This window comes from Camelus ferus, chromosome 12, assembly GCF_009834535.1.
Source record: "Camelus ferus isolate YT-003-E chromosome 12, BCGSAC_Cfer_1.0, whole genome shotgun sequence".
In the NCBI taxonomy this organism is placed as follows: domain Eukaryota; kingdom Metazoa; phylum Chordata; class Mammalia; order Artiodactyla; family Camelidae; genus Camelus; species Camelus ferus.
Genome location: NC_045707.1, coordinates 32,058,272 through 32,077,086, shown reverse-complemented (window position 1 = coordinate 32,077,086; position 18,815 = coordinate 32,058,272). Strand labels below are relative to the sequence as shown.

The window sequence follows — 18,815 nt, the reverse complement described above, 5'->3', positions numbered from 1 at the left end:
GTCCTAAGGTCCCGGCGCGGTCCAGGAGGCAGCGCGCTCACGAGCCCGCCGCTTGCGGCGGTCACGCGCACGCACGCTCGTGCGCACGTTCCCTGAGAACCCGGAAGTGCGAGGGACAGGAGAGGCACGTGGGTGGAGCTGGAGCGCAGCTCGCATGGGGGAGTCTATCCCGCTGGCCGCCCCGGTCCCGGTGGAACAGGCGGTGCTGGAGACTTTCTTCTCTCACCTGGGCATCTTCTCTTACGACAAGGCCAAGGACAATGTGGAGAAGGAACGAGAGGCCAACAAGAGCGCGGGGGGCAGCTGGCTGTCGCTGCTGGCGGCCTTGGCCCACCTGGCCGCGGCCGAGAAGGTCTATCACAGCCTCACCTACCTGGGGCAGAAACTAGGTACCTCCGCCCCGCCCCCCGTGCCCCTTGAGGAGGAAGGAGAGGGAGTATATTCCCCTATCGGCAGTGGCTTGGGTTCCCTGTCTCTGTCACTCTAGCTGCAGGCTCAACTTGGCACTCCCAGATCTCCTCCCACCGGTCCCTTCCTTCCCTCGGCTTCCACAAACCCCGCCCACCGGCCTCCGCTGCTGATAGATTGGCCAACGGGGTGGCTGTTTTTTGCAGGGCTGTGCTCCAAACCGATGGATGTATCCATTTTGCTCATGCATGGATTGGTGCCATAAATGATAAGTTAAGCAAACTCTATGTCCCCGCTCTTCTAACCAGTGACACTGCGGCCAGAGGAGCAAAACTTGGCAGTACAACCTAGTTAATGAACACTATTGTTTGGCCTCTTAAGGTTAAGGCCTTGGAAAGGTACAGATGGAGTCCTACCCCCTGTTTGTAGGCCCTCAATAAATATTTAATGAATGAAGAAAAATATGAATACTGGACAGGAAAGGCAAGAAATAAGCCTAACACTAGCAATAGGGGACTTACAGGGAAAATGGTAAACACTCTTACCATCCCATTATAAATCTTCGCCCTGAAAATAAAATCCAGGGGTTGATTCAGCTGATTTTCATCAGTAGAAACAATTAGTATGAGTAGATCAGAAGGAAATAATATATGTGTAAGCCAAGGGCTATGCATTAGAAATTATTACTATTTATAATTACCAATATTATGAATCCCAGAGCTTTTAGAGTTGTTTTAGTACTTTAGCCTACTTTAGACCCTTTATCAGATGCACAGGGTCTGGTATGAATGAAGGACACATATATACAATGTAGACTAGAAATATACAATTGTGTGTAGACTCTGTTTTGAGTTTTTCTGCCCAGTTTCCTTATATTGCCTGAAGGTGATCATATACATCTTGCTTTCAGGAAACACTCAAGGGGGCAGGCTTTCTGAGATCTTAATTTTGCTTTTAGCTTTTCAAACAATAACTTGTTATTTAATATATTGACTTATTGGTAAAAACTGGTCAGATAGTTTCACCTTGTGTATTTTTTCCTCCCTTTTCTACGTTGGCACTTCTCACAAATTTATAATTGCTGTCGCAGTATTATAATTCCCCTTTCTGCAGATTGGCAGATTGTGTGTGTGCAATTGTGTGGGTAGGTGACAGCGCCCATACCAGAATACCTACCTTTGAACTGTCAGATTGTGTTTGTATCCATATGATTTATAAAAAATTATAGATTTATTTTAGTACATCTATATGAAGGGGGGATGCTGGCTGTAAAATTGAAGGTGAGTAATTTTCTGGCAGTTTTAGTGTTTTTAGATTCCCCCACCTCATGAAGAATGCTGATGGATCCTAGTGCCATGATTCCTAGCTTGGGGGCTTTTTTAGCTCACCTTTGAGAACTTGATGAAACCTGCGGCCTTGCTCTGCAGAAAAAAAATATGTGTGTAGTACAATTTTGCATATAATCTGAGAGGATTGGATTCAGTTCAGTTGGATTTCCTAAAGACTATTTCTAGATCTCAGTTAAGAAATCTGCTACACTAGTTTAAATTGTACGTGCCTGGTGTTAGGTAAATAGAACTGGTTGTGCGTAAGAACATGCATAAGGCCATCACTGTCTCTGACTTGGGTTCTGTGAGGTGGCTCTGATTATCTAAAGTGATTAATTCTGCATGGACCCCAGCCTGGATGGGTGAGCCTGAGGATTGTGGTTTGAAATTGATCCAGGGAGCAATTTACACTGTGAAACAAGCCCAAGTGCTGTCCAGGCTCCCAGGTGATCTCGCACTTTGGAGTAAATGTTCTGAAGATAGCATGTTTAATTTTAATGCGTCATAACTTACTTACATGTACAGTAAACGTAGGTTCCAGATGTAAAATTTTAACTTTGCAAGTATCTTACAGTTTTTTGGTACCGGAATGATTGTGCTACCAACGTGCTTACAATATGACTTCAGGTTATTGAGCTGACTCTCTATTTTCTTAAAAACTTGGGAGAATTTGTCTGTTGCCATTTAAAACAGTCCCATGGTCTTCAACTACATTGCTGATTAGGATGTTTATATGGTTTTGTTTAAAAAACAAAACAAAAAGTTTGTATTTTTTAAACACATGAAAAAGTATGGTTTAAAAAAGTGAGTCTTTTTGACCTCATTCTTGTGACCCGTGTTTAGTGGAGAACTTTGCAGTCGATGCAAGCCTGGGCCTTTGGGCACAGGACGGAGCTGACAGGGAGCCTTCTGTTGCTGTCTTGTCTCAGTGCTGAGAGCCCTCATCTCAGCGCCTTCTCTTTACTCTAAGGGGGGAATATACCTGTTTGGGGAAGGATCAGTGATTAAAATATGCTGACTCAATGCCTGCAGAGGACTTTAGAAGGTCACACTTTTCTCCCCTTTGTTTCATTACCGGAGAGTTTCCTTATCTTCTGGTTGCTGGAAGTTACCAGGGTAGAAAATGAATTCAGAACTGATGTTTAAAATTATCATTAGCAAGAAGTTGTAGAATAAAATATTTAATTAGAGGTTTTGCTTGCTCCTTCAATATACTCATTACTTGAAGTTTCATGATGTGAGAGACTGTTGAAATCTTTTTTTTTTTTTTTTTTTTGCAGGAGGGAGGTAATTAGGTTTATTTGTTTATTTATTTGGCTTTTTAGTGGAGGTACTGGGCATTGAATCCAGGACCTCACGCATGCTAAGCATGTGCTCTACCATTTAAACTATACCCTCCCTGCCAATGTCTTGAAAAATAATGAGCATTCATAAAAAGAGCCATCTGGAAATAATTCAGAATAATCATATTTTTGTCAATTCGAAAAACTGAAAAGAGAAGGAAGTCTAGTGTCTCTGATTCCCTGTTTCCCAGCATAAAGGAAGGCCATTCCCCATTGGATATTCCTAACCAGATAGGCTTGTGCTCCAGAGAGCACTGAGAAGAGAGACCTGTTTAAAAGAAATGTGTTGGTGGTCTCTCCCTTCCTTATAGTGTCAGGTTCCTTGGTTTTACATACTAGTGATTGATGTTTATTGATAAGCTTTAAAAGGTATTTTTGGTATTTATGGGTGTTTCCGTGTGCCCAGATAAGGGTAATATGTTTAAGGAAAGTATCCTTTTTTTCACCTAGAGTTAAAATTTGCACCAAGATCACCTTGTTTAACAGAGGAAGTGAGTACACAGTTGAGGTCACCTAGCTATCTGTCACATAGCTAGCTTTTTTTTTTTTTTTTTTTTGACAGTACTTGAAGCTCCCAATTTACCAAATTTTCAGAAGCCTAACTGTGTAGTGTTGAGAATGCCTTATAGCAGCTATAAACGGAAGGGAAAGGGATTAGCATTACTGAATATGCGCTTTGCTCCAGGCATGTTGCATATCACATGTTGTCTCATTTTGTCTTCTTAGCAGCTCTTTTACTGGTTTCATGTTAAAATGACAACTAAGGCCCAAAGTGGCTAAGTCATGTGCATATTACACAGTTTGTCAGTTTGGAAGCTGGGATTTGGAACCAAGTCTGTCGGACTTCCAGAGCTTTTAGGGTTTACGTGGTACTCTTGTTACCTTCCTAACCTGAGAGATTTTGTCCTAGACCAGGGCACAGAGGTCTTTTTATTCCATACTGTCACTTTACAAAATCTGCAAAGCTAGACCAAATATGGGTGCAGAAGGCAGGCAAACCTTCCAGGATTCAGCATTGCATGGATATTGGTGTCAGGGTCAATCCACTTGTACCATATGGTTTTTGCTGCTATTAGGAGAAGTGATGTGAATGATAGTCAGTCTCTGGGCAGTATATTGGGGAAAACACTTTTTAAGTATTAGTAGTTTGCTTATGGAATCAGCAGTAAGTAGGGTAACCAACACTGTAGGGTTGCCCAGGGTTGAGGGGTTTCCCAGGACATGGGATGAAGGGGTTTCCTGAGAAGCTAGACTTAAAGTGTTAAAACCTGGAAGGTCATGGGTAAACATGGGTAAACATGAGAAAACATGAGCCAAGGTGGTCACCATAGTAGTAAGGGATGTAAGAGCCAATTCTTGAAATGTAAACTGGGCAGTGAACTAAAACAGTATTGTGAAATGTTTCAGTCATTAAGAGGATATTTTACAGATGCCTTGATAAGTAATTTTCACTCCTAATTGGTGTGTTTAGAATAGTAATTCATTCATTAAAGCATTCTGTTACTCATCTCTGAGATTTTTATATATTTCTAAGAGTTACTGTTTTAAATCTGCCCTGTTTCTTTCCCTTCTCCCCGTGTCCTGCCTCTGCCCCTTTGGTAGGGTGCAGAATTGCTTAAAAAAACATCTATGAAGCTGGCTCTATAATTAGAAATATAGTTGATCATATAATAATGCAGAAGTAAGGAAATGATGCCTATGCCAGTTGAACCATTCTGACTGTTGAAAAGAATGTATTTGGCCTTATTTTTTGCTGATTTCATTTACATCAGCAGTTACTTATAATTGTCTCTTACTCTTAATAATTCACAATGTGGTGCTAATTGTGATATACCTGTAGTGTCAACGTTGTTAACGGCACTAACATTTTCTTTCTCCCCCTGGGTCCCCAGTAGTCTGTGTTTTCCATTTTCTGGTACAGCTTAAAAGCAAAATGCAACTCCAAAGCAGAAGTAAAATTTTCTGATTAACCTGGAATAACAACAGTGTTTCATAATCGGATGTTCTCTTTTGCTTCAAATATATTTATGTGGAAGGACGGTTTTTTAGATCCAGGTTGATGTCACTTGCTAGGTTAATCACCCTCTGAATTATATCTGAATCCTTACTGAAATGGGTTGGGGGAGAATTGGCTCGTGGGTTAGGAGGTTACACACAGGTCCATTGCTACACTAATGAGTTGTACCAGGCATTTGCTTAACTTACTCTGCAGTGAAATTATGACTCACAAAATATTTAAATCCAAATCATGGAAGTCAGAGAATACGGCTGATGAAAAGTACCACGTTTTGAGCTCAGCAGTTCAGATACTTTCCTTTTGGATGCTGGGAGGTGTTTTGTGCTTCTGGTTTCTCTTCCTTACCTGTCGTGTGCTTGTCATTTGCCTACCAGGGGGCCAGTCTTTCTTCAGCAGGAAGGATTCCATCCGCACCATCTATACTTCCTTGCATAACGAGCTGAAAAAGGTAGCAAGTGGCCGCAGTGCCCTTGGAGGGACCATACCTCATGTGGAAGAGCTCCTTTCCCACCTGTCAGAGCAACTCTGCTTCTTCGTTCAGGCTCGGATGGAGATCGCAGACTTCTATGAGAAGATGTACACCCTCAGCACCCAGAAGTTCATCAATGCTGAGGAGCTTGTTGGCCTTTTGGACACCATCCTCAAGAAGTACAGCTCCAGGTAAGTGCAGATGAGGAGGGAGGGAGGGGCGGAACTTGGCAGCCTTGCAATCACACACACAGTCTCTGTTTTCCCTACCTGCCTGTGAAAATCTGTGATGGAGTAAGTATAAAGGAGAAATAGCTGTGTTACATTTTATACATGGTAATTAATCAACAGGTATACATTTAGGCATCTTCTTTGGGCTTAATTAATACCCTGCTGGGTGGATACTTCTCTGAGCAACAGCAAAAGATTGAGAATGAAGTATTCCTTAAAAGATATATTATAACCGATTTTTCTGCTTATGAAAGAATTCACACAGTAGCAAGAGATTGTATATCTCATATTGTGACTTTTTAACAAACTGTTGTTCAAATAAAGGTTCCTTTCAAAGTAATCACCTTGGTGAATTATCCACTCGATTCCTCTGATGGAGCCATTACTTAACATGTGTTGGAAACTCCTTTATAATTGTTTTCAGCACCTGTGGCACAGCTTTGCTTTTTGTTTTAAACTTCCTTGGTAGAGGCAGGCATCTGTGCTCTAGAGGAGGGCATACTTAAGTTTTTTTGATAATCAAAAAGATATTGGGGGGGTGGGTATAGCTCAAGTGGCAGAGCACATACTTAGCATGGACGAGTTCCTGGGTTCAATCCCCAGTACCTCCTCTGAAAAATAAATAAGTAAACCTAATTACCTCCCCCACAGAAAAATAAACAAAATAAATAAAATTTTTAAAAAAGATATTAGTAGCCAGTTTAATTTTTTTTTAAGATATTGATCAGCTGGAAAAAAATTTTTGAGGGAAATTGCTACTGACAAAGAAACAAGACCCTTGCAATGTATTGCTCACTGCTTTGCCCAAAAAGCAACTCAAAAAGAATTTGAGAAGTGTGAACATCACTGACTGTTGAATGACCCAGTTTTATTTCTGGGACCGTAGAGCCTGGCAGAGAGCCTTGCACCTTGCGGGTGCTCAGTCATTTTATGATGAACTAAATGGAAAGTGATGACCTTAAAGGACACCACTCTTTTGGATATATGATATGCTTACTTTAAAAAGAAAGGCAGATATGTTAATTTATATTCACAAATGAAGACTGATACTCATCTCATTAATGGACTGGGGGAAGAGGGCAACGTGGGGAGATTAAAAGAGACTTCAGAAAGAAGGTACCATCTGAGAAGACTTTTAAGGCAGGTAGGATTTTGAAAGCAAAGGTAGGTAGAAAGCAAAAATATCTGCAGTTCCTCCATATCCGTGGTTCCGATCCAGGGATTCAAAGGATTTACTTTGAAGAAAACCTGGGAATTCAAGCCTGCATCATTCAAGGGTCAACTGTAGTCTAAATTTTCATTTTATTTATTTTTATAGGCAATATATTAACATGGCTTAAAGTTTATAAAAGTACAAAAGAATAGAATAGTGAAAAGTCTGTCTTCTGCCCCTGTTCTTCAGCTACTTAATTCCATTCCCAAGAGTCAATCAATGTTAATAAGTTCTTCTATTATTCTCAAGAGATAGTCTGTGCATATAAATAACTCACATTTTTTTATAAACAAATTTACACATTTAAAAATATTTTGTTTGGAAAATTCTTTAATTTCTTCCTCAAATCTGATTAGCATATGTTTTCTTTTAATCAAATAATTTTTTTAAAAAACCAAAAACTACAGTACCATTGGAGATAGGATTCTCAAGGGGAAGAGATCTCTTGTGGTGATTCCCAAATGCTAATGTGAAAGCATTTTGCTGAACCATTTCCAGACCTTAAGAAAACAGCCAGACCTGGGCCTGTCTTCTTCTTTCCCAAGAGAGTAAGACTTAGCAATTTTTGATTGAGTGCACAGAAACCTGTCTGTCTTAAAAGTTCCCTGCGATACAGATACATAAGTCTGCAAGGGAAAACTGGATAAATAAGAGAAAGATGCCAACCCTGGGATATACTGGTTGTTGAACTTTACCAATGTGTGCACATGTGCACGTGGGTGTATTGTGTCATAGTAATGAGGGATTATTACTATTTAACTTTTTATTTTTATTTTATTAGATTTGTGATCTATCATCTTTGAACCTTCTTTGAAACATCCCACTTCCCAGAGCCTTGGACATTTTTTCCATTGCAGTAGCAAAAGCCCAGATTTCATTCTGGAAGCTCTTAGGGCAGTACTTGGGTGCACCCCTCATCCTGCTGAGTGGATACAGATGGAGCTGGGTTGTATTATCACAGATGGTCAACAGGGGTTTTCATCTGTAGTCTCCATCCTCCATCAGTGCTACCTTTGTCTAATTAATAGGGAATTACTGATCACAGACACAATCCAGTCTGAAAATTATCTAAGAGGCTTTGGGTTAATTTGAATATAAATTCTGTAGTTTAGAATTTCTGAAAAGTTGAGATTCTGCATAATACATTGATTTTCTTTGGGAAGTGGAATTATTTTAGATATAAATTAACATGATTTGCCCTTTGCCAGGATAACATTCCTTTTTCTGTAGTCTTTTTGATTTGACATCTGTGCTACACCAAGCACACTTTTTTGGTGGTTCCGGTGTTCTAGAGAAATAATTCATATTTTGGTATTCTGTTGTATTGAAAGAGTTAATCCTTTTCCCAAATGGCCCAAGTTATCTTTCAGGGACTATTGATTTGTCCCAATATACATGATCCACATCAGAACACTGATAAAAAAAATTGTGTGAATCTTTCATCTTTCAAACAATGAAATGCTTTAAAAAAGGATTTTATTTTAATTTTTGGGGTGGGAGGTAATTAGGTTTATCTATTTGTTAATGATTTTTAGTGGAGGTACCAGGGATTGAATCTAGGACTTTGTACATGCTAAGCACGCACTCTACCTCTGAGCTATACCCCTTGTCCCCCAATGAAATGCTTTTGTATTAAAAAGTTAACAAGTGTGATGTGTATCGTGGAGTCTAAACCTCTGGCACTGATTTGAGATGCAGATTCAGTATGAGTTATTGCAATGTCCCATCTGCTTTCAGAGACGAAGGGAAAACGTGTTTTGTTTTTTCCTCTGGAAGCCAGTTGTGCTCAGATTAGAATGATGTTAAAGGTTTCTTCTTTAGGCAAACTTACTACATTACTAAGCAAATATAAATTCTTGTTTAAGAATCACAGTCATTTGTGATGCTGCATTTCAGACTAAATAATTAACATTAATCATTTGAGTTTTCATTAGAAGAAAAAATATGGATTTAACTCATGGAGGGTCAGGGTGTCTACTATTCCTTGAATACTTTTGAGAAGTAGAGCTTGGGTTTGTTTTTGTTTTGTTTTTTTCCCCAAGAAAGCATCAGTGGAACATTTTTTGATTCTGAATTTATTTTGAATTTATTTACCCAACTGTTTTGTACAATGGGCATAAAAGAAAATTTTGGCTAATCTGGTTAAAACAAAACTGGAAGATAGATTTTAAATGCAAATTAGTATTTACTCTCCTACATCAAGAACATACTTTTTTTAATTGACATATTTGATATACAATATTATATGTTACAGGTGTACAGTATAGTGATCCACAGTTTTTTAAAGGTCATACTCCATTTACAGTTATTATAGAATATTGGCTGTATTTCCTGTGTTGTACAATGTATCCTTGTAGTGTCTATCATACATAATAGTTTGTACCTCTTAATCCCCTACCCCGATGGTGCCCTTCCCCACTTCCTTCTCCCCACTGGTAACCACTAGTTATAGAAGATAATTTTTAAGAAATAATTCTTTTAAAGAAGTTAGCAATTTGTGCATTCTAGACAGCTTTTAAAAATCTATCTGATGTGGCAATAATATTCTATTAAATGATTTTTATTCTTTAACCATAATTTTATTGCTAGAATTTAAAAAACATTTTTTTAAAAAACTGAGTTACATAAAATTTCTTATTGCATTTTAGGAAGCACATTTTTTTTTTTAATCTGAATGCTTCAAATGGCAGAATTCTTACCAAAGGCAGAACTGTGAATTATTTAGGCTTTATGCCCTTTTTCCTTCAAAAACAGATTTGTGATGATAAGACTATTTTTTGTTGTTGTTGTTGTGTTTTTGTTTGTTTTGATTATAAGACTATTAATGAAAGTTAGTTGTGTGTGTGTAGTTCAACAAGGTTGTTTATTGCCCCCTGAAAATTTCATAAGCAAAACTAACAATAGTGCAATTTCTGTGGGGCTCATTCTGCTGTAGGCATTTGACGTATGTAGATCTTAACAGTGAAAATCCAAGGCTTTCTGTGATCTTTCCCCAGCCTACCTTTTCAAATTATCTAAGGCCCATCAGATGCCTTAAATTGCACTCAAATTCTTAGTAAAAAGGAAGCGGCTTCAAAGAGAAAACTTTGAGGATTTAAGCAGAAGCCCCCAACACAGTCCACAATGTAATGTATTCCCCGAATTTCCCATTTCCTACCTTGGTTCCTGTTACTTAGTTTGCTTAGAAAGTCCTTGAATTTGTAGGGGAGGAAAGAATATCTTTTTCCTCTACCCATCTAAGTTCTCAACTGGGGGCCATTTAACAAAAGACAGATTAACAAGTGGAAAGCATACAAATGTATTTAATATAGGTTTTATCAGGTATGGAAGCCTTCGTAAAGAAATGAAGGCCCAAAGAAGTCCTTAAACCTGTGTTTTTATGCTAGATTTGGTGAAGAGTGGAGGGATGTGGAAAAAATGTGCTAGGATGAAAAAAGGTGTGAGCTAAATGTACTAAACTGGGGGAAACAGTGAGGCCTGTTCATTCAGATTCCTGTCTGTGACCTTTTGTCTTTGAAGATAAGGATGCGCCTTTCCTCAGGGTACAGGGAGGGAACGTCTTACCTGAAGGTTTCGTGACCTGCTTCACAAGGGGGTCAGAAAGTCCTTCCTGCCATTTCTCAAATTCGTTCAGCTTAAAATGGTCAGTATACCAAGATGCCATATTTTGGGGTAGCATGTTCTGAACCCCATCCTGTCCCACTATGCATCACTTGTTGAAATAATCATTCTGTATAACAGACCACCCCAAAAATCATACTTGCAGGCTTGCAGGCCTACTGGGAGTTGGCTGGCCTAAGCTGGGAAGCTCTGCTTAATGCGACTGGTCTCCTGGGGCCTGGCTTATAGCTGTGAGCGCTGGGTCTCGTCAGCTCCAGTGCGCTCGTTCTGAGCCCAAGGTTAGCGGGGAAGCAGCTACCCAGGGATGATGGCCCAAGTGCAAGAGAGCAAGCCCGACCCACCTCCTTTTTAGCCTTTGTTTGCGTCAGATCTGTTACCATCCCTGTGGCCAAAGCACATCACAGAGCCCGATCTGTGGTCGGGGTGGGAAGGTACCCTTCCCCTCTGGTGGGAGGAGCTGCAGAGGCACACACAGCCAAGGGTGTGGAATCAGGGGTGGTTAAGAATTGGGGCCAGAGAGTTAAGCCCTCATCTTCACCTGGCTAAATCTACCTTCTCTTTAAGCTTTATGGCTCAGTTCAAATCCTATCTCCTCTACAGCCTGCACAATCTTTCTACCAAAAGGAATTGCTCTTTTTTTCTAAACTATTATTTGATTTGTACCCCTTGTAAGAGAGGTATTACTTCCTACCTGTGTCCATTGTAAATATCTCCTTTTACCAGGGGAAGTCCTATAGGGCAAACCTTTGGCTAATTCATCTTTATTTCTTCAGCAGCACATTTGTATCTGCTTCTACTTTTTTTTTTTTTTTTTTGGAACCGGGTGGTAATTAGGCTTATTTATTTTTTCACGGACGTACTGGGGATTGAACCCAAGACCTCGTGCATGCTAAGCACACGCTCTACCACTGAGCTACAGCCTCCTCCCCAATTTGTATCTAAAAACTAGTAAACTAATTGTTTTAAATGAGATTATAGATTTTTAAAACTGGTGAAATATACATAACATAAAACTTACTGTTTTAACCATTTTAAAGTGTGCAGTTCTGTGACATTTCATATATTCCCATGGTGCTACAGTTTTATTTTTTATTGGGCTTCTGACTACTCACATGCAGGGGACTCACATACTTTTGGAAGGAACTCCTTGATGGGGAGGGAGTGTGTGCTCGAGCTCTTTCTCTCTTTTTCTGTCTTCTTTTTTGGCTTTTTTTTGGAGTAGATGTTTTCTGCAAATAGTTGTCAATTTATTCTGTATTCAGACTCTCTCAAGCTTGCTGCCATAGCTGAGGTATATATTTTTGGATTACAACAATTTAACAGACTCCCCCCACCCCCGCCATGGTGTGAGATGCGAATAGGTATGAGGCACAGAGTGGGAATGGGAAAATGCTACAACATAACGCTAATCTCAAAGTCTTGGCAGAATAACATTAGCATGAATTTATAGCTCTTTTTAAGGATGAAAAGTATCTTCAGCATTCACGTTTCATCCTAATAAATGTTGAACGTCTAAACACTTTTAGCATATGTTTATGGAAGAGCTTGTGCAGAATTCTTTGTGAAGGGTTGTACAGAGAATTCATGTTCTTTCAAGGAGAACCTTGGATATAAATGGATTTCCTACTGGAAACAGAAAAATCACTTCAAGTTTTGTTATTTGTGGTAGAATGATACCATTTTCCTGGTTATTAACAGTCTTACTGTGTTTGTAGTTCCTTGGCAGATTTTCTTGATACCCATGATTATAGAATCTTGTTATACTTAATGCTCATTAACCGTCAAGTTGCCTGAAGGCTAAGGTGGTAAGAGCATTTCTTAGAATGCAGAGATTTTGAGACATGCTATAGTGTGTGTGTATTAGACTTTCTTAATGTTTATTTTGAATTGTGTAGTGTTTGAAGAGTCCAAATTAATTGAGCACATGAACCAGAGGATTTGACATCTGGTGTATCTATCTGATTCTTTGAGTGTATTATTAGACTATATCTTCCACCCACGTTTTAGCTTCCCTAACTTGAAGGATGTGAATTGTAAAATGCCAGTAATAGGGAAAAAAACAGTGTGTTACTGTCATGTGAATAACTGCATCCTATTTATCATATGATAATCAGTTTCTATCTTATAATATCCAACCTAGTGTGGGCTCTCTGAATCACAAGACATTGTGTTTAAATAGATTTTTAAAAAATCTTGATATACTTGTGATTTTTTTTCCCTAATTGTTTAATTGATGACCAGCATTATCCTCTTCAGCTGAGGCCAAAACAGCTGTGTAAGACTCGCAGGTCTCATTGACAGTGAAGCAATAAATCACGTGGGCTCAGGCCTGTAAAGCATCTCCCATGGTGCCTGGGGCGTGGGGTATGCTCAGAAAATGCTAGATCTTCCCATATCTTGCTAAGATGATTCCTGAAACCTCCCCAGATGCATTGGAACTTGAGGAAGAGTATAAGGGCTTCCTCTAGGCTCCTTGAGAAGGAGGATGTACCAGGCCATGCAGACACTGAAACTCCCTGGGCATTTTTCAGAAGAAAAAGATGAGCAAAAACCTCTAAGTGGTCCATACAGAGAGGCCTCTCTGTAACCCTTCCATCTCATTGTTACAGAACTTCATTTGAGATCATAAGCAAAAGACGGAATCAATGAGGCAGAAACTAGGATTCAGCTCTTAACACAGTTACTGCGTTGACCAATTTTCTACTATGTGCCATAGGTTCGAGATAAGGAGTGAAGGAAGTGGGCAGCTTTTACTTCCCCTCAGGAGGAGCTCAAAGCAAGGGTGACCCTATGTCCCAGTTTGTCTGATAAATTATATGATTAAGCTACCACAAGGGAAGACAGGTCATAAGAAACTAGAGGATGTAGTCAGGGGGCCCGACCTAGTCTGGGTTGGACAGAAAAGACATTTCTAAGGAGGTGACTCTAAAGAGGAGACCTAAAGTAGCAGAAAGTAGTGGTGATGGAAGCGGGTCAAGCTCTTACTGGCCTCAGGGTCTTTGCGGGTGCGCTTTTCCCACCTCTGCCTGGGAGAGAGGCTCCTCACACATCTTGTCCCCACCCCCTTCAATCTACTATACAAGGGAAGTAGAAAGATGTTTTACAAACAGCAGGTAGCAGTCCATGAATCATAAAATTAATTTAGTGAGTAGTCCTCTAATTTATATATTAATATATATAGTCCTCTCTCTATATATTACTAAATATCAAGAGTACATTTTGCATAGTAAGGGTGAATATGAAATTTTAAAACCTTTTATTTATCTACAGGTATATGTCCTTAGTCACCTAGTATTTCTTACTGTAAGTCACGGTCAAAAAATTCTAAAAACATTCTGTCTGGAACAAGTAGAAACGCAACAGCACTATTACCTTAACCTTTATGATAGCGTCACATTTCTAATTATTTAATGTCTGGAGAAAGTGAGAAGAATGGGAATGCGGCTCCAGCTGAGAAGGGGCCAGATTCTTCAAGGCCTTGTAAGCCTTTTTAAGGATTTTGGATTTTATCCTGAGATAAATGGAAAGTGACTGAAGTGTAAGACTTTTTTAATTAGGCCACCATTTTGTTTTTAACTGCGATTAAATATGAAGGGAATTTGGGAACTAGGATGGAATGAGAGCTTTTGGTAAATGTTCTATTCCTTTAATAAACATTGATTGATTATATACCATATTTCAGATACTGGTTTATAGTCTCTACTCTCATCTGCAAAATAGGTTTAATAATACCTTTTAGAGTTACTGAGAGCATTAAATAAGTTTATGTGTTCTATACACATTTAAAAGATGTTTTAGTGACCTTTTCTTTGCCTCTTTTGGACGACACCCTGAAAATAGGATGCCTTGTTTTTTGTTTTTTTGTTTTTTTAGTTATCAATATTGCATTTTATTTGTCAGTTATTTTAACTACTGGTATATAGGCACGATAGAGTGATACAGAGTCACTTGGTGAGAGAAGTGCTTACTTTCCCCCCCACTTCTTATAATAATTCTGATTGCACCAGGGAGAAATTCCTTCATTTCATTTAAATCATAGGATGCCTTGTTTTGATGATAATGTTCTCATAATAAATATAATTCCCAGAATAAATGAAATAAGAAAGACTGATAGCTAATTCAATTTCTCTGTATTTAAAAAGAAGGAAAAGAAGGTAGCCACTCTTTTTTTTTTTGACATCAGGCTATTTCCAGGGGAGTCTATGATGCTGACATAATTCTGAGATGGTGAAGTTAGGTCAGAACAATCTTTTAAATAAATCAACATGGAGTCCTTCCATCTTTCCTTCACTCTCAGCCCCCAAACATAATATTAGTTGTCTGACCACACTGTTCTGCTTTTTTTTTTTTTTTTTTTTTTTTTTTTTTTGAGGCTAGAAAATGTCATCTGGGTATCACATTTCCACTTAGTTCTGTAAATTTCCCTTCCCCTTTTAGATTTCACCACCCCATCCTCAGTCCCCTGGAAAGCAGTTTCCAGCTGGAAGTCGATGTCCTGAGTCATCTACTGAAGGCCCAGGCTCAGGTCTCCGAGTGGAAGTTTCTTCCGTCTCTGGTTAATTTACACAGCGCTCACACCAAGCTCCAGACCTGGGGCCAGATCTTTGAAAAGCAACGGGAGACCAAGAAACATCTGTTTGGAGGGCAGTCTCAGAAGGCCGTTCAGCCCCCACACCTTTTCCTTTGGCTAATGAAACTCAAAAACATGCTTCTTGCCAAATTTAGCTTTTACTTTCACGAGGCACTGAGCCGACAGACAACTGCTTCGGAAATGAAAACACTGACTGCAAAAGCCAACCCAGACCTCTTTGGAAAGATTTCCAGCTTCATCAGGAAATACGATGCTGCCAACGTGTCCTTAATCTTTGACAACCGAGGTTCCGAGAGCTTTCAGGGTCACGGCTATCACCACCCCCATTCCTACAGAGAGGCCCCAAAGGGCGTGGATCAGTATCCGGCCGTGGTGTCTCTGCCCAGCGACAGGCCTGTCATGCACTGGCCCAATGTCATCATGATCATGACAGACCGCACGTCCGACCTGAACAGCTTGGAGAAAGTGGTCCACTTCTATGACGACAAAGTTCAGAGCACCTACTTCCTCACCCGCCCAGAGCCTCACTTTACCATTGTTGTCATTTTTGAGTCAAAGAAATCCGAAAGAGACTCCCACTTTATTTCCTTCCTTAACGAGATCTCGCTTGCCCTTAAGAACCCCAAGGTTTTTGCAAGTCTGAAACCTGGATCCAAAGGTTAGCAGGTGATATGTGTGCAAGGTTTTCAAGGCTGGACATTGTGTTCTTAATTGCTCTAACAATCCACAGTGGTCTGTGATTAGAGTTTTCGTGCATTCGTGCTTCTTTCAGAGCTAAATTAAAGACAGATTCTCCCTAATTGTATCACACACTCTTAAGCAATTAAAGCCAACTGCATTACATATCCAAAGAGTAACCTAGGAAGGGATCATGGCTCCTGTCTCCGTGGTACAGCAAGGTACTCTCAGTGTTTTCTCCTCTTTTCCTGTATTTCATGTAGACTGGATATTTATTGGCTTTTGATTTACCTTTCTGGATATTTTATGTTGTTGTAAACATTGTGTTCCGATGCAACTCCAAACGCCGTCTCCTTCTCCCACTTCCTTGGTGAGTGATTGGCGTACGATATTAAATGGCTTTTTTACTATTAAATTAGCAAATTATAGTGAAATTTTAAGTTTCACGATTCTGATCAACAAACTCATTTTTTTGATGCCAAAATTAGGTGAGAAATTTCTGTCAGTTATTGGAATCGAAGGTGAATCAGAGTGGTTGCGTATTGTCAGGTTTTAACAGTTCTGAGGAGCTTCACGGCAACTCTAATAGTCATGGGTTATTTTGGCGGGTGACCTACACACCTAACTGCGTTTGTTTTCACCTTTGTAAAGTTTGAATTTTTCGAGCTCGAGGGGAGCGGGTGGCCGGCCGGCCGGATCGCCGGGCGAGTGCGGCGGGCAGGGGTCAGGTTGCAGAACGCGGCGCGGGAGGCAGGCCCCTCGCCCCGCCGCAGCCTCCCTCCAAGAAAGAATTTTTTAAAAGTTTGAATTTTTCGCTCTGTTTTCAAGTCAGCATAAGCCATTAAGTGGGGTTTCTTCGTTGTTCAGCATCGTATCTGCTTGGCTCTCTGTTTATCACCTTTCTGCTGAAATGTAGGTTCCCGTTTGGTTCCACCCCCTGGTTATTTTTAGGCTGAAAAAGCACGCAGTCTTGGTTTTTCACTACTTTTACGCTTAAATTCACGCGACTTAAACTACTTTTACAAAATCACAGTGCAGGTCTTGATACCTTTTACTTGCTAAAAACCAGTTGTGCGTTCAAAAGAACGCCCTTCCTAGTTGAGTAATCAATTCTGTAGTTAAGCACACCTGAACTTGGGTTTCATGCCTGGCTCCCCCAGATTATTTTTAGAAGCGGTGATGCTTCTTAACACATGCTGCTTTAACACCTTCCTTCAGTAGGTGTTTGTGGGGAAGGAGGTGGATCAGTGAAGGCAAAACGGGCCGTGGAGACCTTCCCTTCTCGGTTATTGCTTTGGAATAAAAATAAGCCACGAAAGGTAATTGAGTTGTTACTATTTGGTAGTTTCTTCAAAACTTGTATGCAGTGTCGTGATCAGCTCAGTCCTGTTTCTGGTGACTACACGGGGCAGCCGCAGCCGGCAGGGGCCAGGGCGCCCCTCTGAGTCCATGCGGGGGGCCTGCCCACCTCAAACCGGACTCCCTGGTAGAAGAACCCACTGGCCTGTTATTTTCTGGGGAGAGCATGTTTTCTTTTCTTTCTTTTCTTTCTTTCTTTTCTTTTTTTAAGTAAAAGTCAAATGATTTGTAAAAAGCCAGTTTGCTTTAGACAGAAAGTAGTGATTTACCTCTGCATTTTATGTACTCAGGTTCTATAAAATGTGGACACATTTTACAACATTGAGCTGACAGAAAAAATTGAAAACAATTGGAACTAAAAAGTCACATCATTTCCCCTCCCTTTTGTGTTTTGCCAAGAAGCTGAAAAATATTCCTTTGGTGTTCATGTATTTTTTTTTTCTAGAGAAAACCACCATTAGCCTTAATGATACAGTCTCCCATGTACCTAAAAGAAATATGCCTCAGTGGAACATGGAAGAGAGTGTAAATAAAACATTTATACAGTATTTAAATAACTAGTCCTTGCCTAGAACATATTTGAATTGTATATTTATTTTTAAACATATTTTCGTTCAAGCTGAGAAACAAAGTCATTTTACCCTAAGATTTGTCGTCTAAAATCAGTAACAAAATGATCTATAGAGTCTGAGTTTTGCTAATTGGAAGAGTCAGTCCCATATTTTCTGCAGACTGCTTGCTTTGAAATTTGTTTCTAAACCACAGCTTAATCAGTTTTTATGGGTAACCAGCAATGTGGTCAACACTTAGTTTGCCAACAACTCCGTCAAGGAGTGTTCACTTTAGGCTGTTCGGACACAGGGTGAACGTTTACGACTTTGTCCTTTGGGGAACAGCCTGGTATCTGACTATGGCACTTTTGGTGTGTGTGTGACAGTAAAGCTGAATTCTTAACTGAGGAGCTAATGCTCTTTGTACGATTGCTTTGTGTGTTTGGAAATACTGGAGAAAATTTACTTTGAAGAAACAAAATTGTTAGCATTTCACTGCACTCCCAGTAGAGTCACCCAGGGGAATAATCTAAATAAGTTCACCCTTTGACCCAGCAGCAAACTTGCAGTTCTGTTTGGCAGGTGAGCCTCTGCGCTTGATTTCCTTGTCTGTAAAATGGGGTTAAGGCAACGCGGGCTGCCTTTTTCAAAGGACGTGTAAGAATGGAGTGAGATCACGCATGTAAAAAAGGCTTTGCAAGCTTGCCTGAGTTTGAACGCCGTATAAATAAACGATGGACCACTCTTTCTTTAAACTTAACACCTCTCCTGTTCTCGTCTTTCTCTTCTGATCGGTGACAAACCTATGCTTAGTTATTAAGTGTGAACAGTACTTAAAGAACTAGTTTAAAAGAAGAGGCAGATAAATGTCTAACCAACCCACCCACTCCACTTATTTTAGAGTCTTTGTGGTTCTTTGTTCCCAAATTTTTATGATTGATTGATGGTGGCATCATGTCACGTCTTGTATTTTCTTACTGGTATTTTTTTGTCTGGTTGCTCTATCA

The 18,815-nt window shown here is 39.9% G+C and overlaps 1 protein-coding gene across 1 annotated transcript; it reads left to right on the top strand.

Annotated features, from left to right (window-relative positions):
* The first annotated feature begins 115 nt into the window (after positions 1-115).
* C12H12orf66 (chromosome 12 C12orf66 homolog) lies at positions 116-18,568 on the top strand. Its single transcript, XM_006192366.3, has 3 exons — positions 116-389; positions 5,471-5,756; positions 15,067-18,568. The coding sequence occupies exons 1-3, from the start codon at positions 155-157 to the stop codon at positions 15,881-15,883; spliced, it is 1,338 nt and encodes a 445-aa protein (XP_006192428.1). The 5' UTR covers positions 116-154; the 3' UTR covers positions 15,884-18,568.
* The last annotated feature ends 247 nt before the right edge of the window (positions 18,569-18,815 follow it).

Bases quoted from the DNA above. Each gene is read 5' to 3' on its own strand.
- C12H12orf66 (XM_006192366.3), top strand. From the start codon at position 155: ATGGGGGAGTCTATCCCGCTGGCCGCCCCGGTCCCGGTGGAACAGGCG. The intron at 390-5,470 runs GTACCTCCGCCC...TTTGCCTACCAG, and splicing joins CTACCTGGGGCAGAAACTAG to GGGGCCAGTCTTTCTTCAGC. The intron at 5,757-15,066 runs GTAAGTGCAGAT...TTCCCCTTTTAG, and splicing joins CTCAAGAAGTACAGCTCCAG to ATTTCACCACCCCATCCTCA.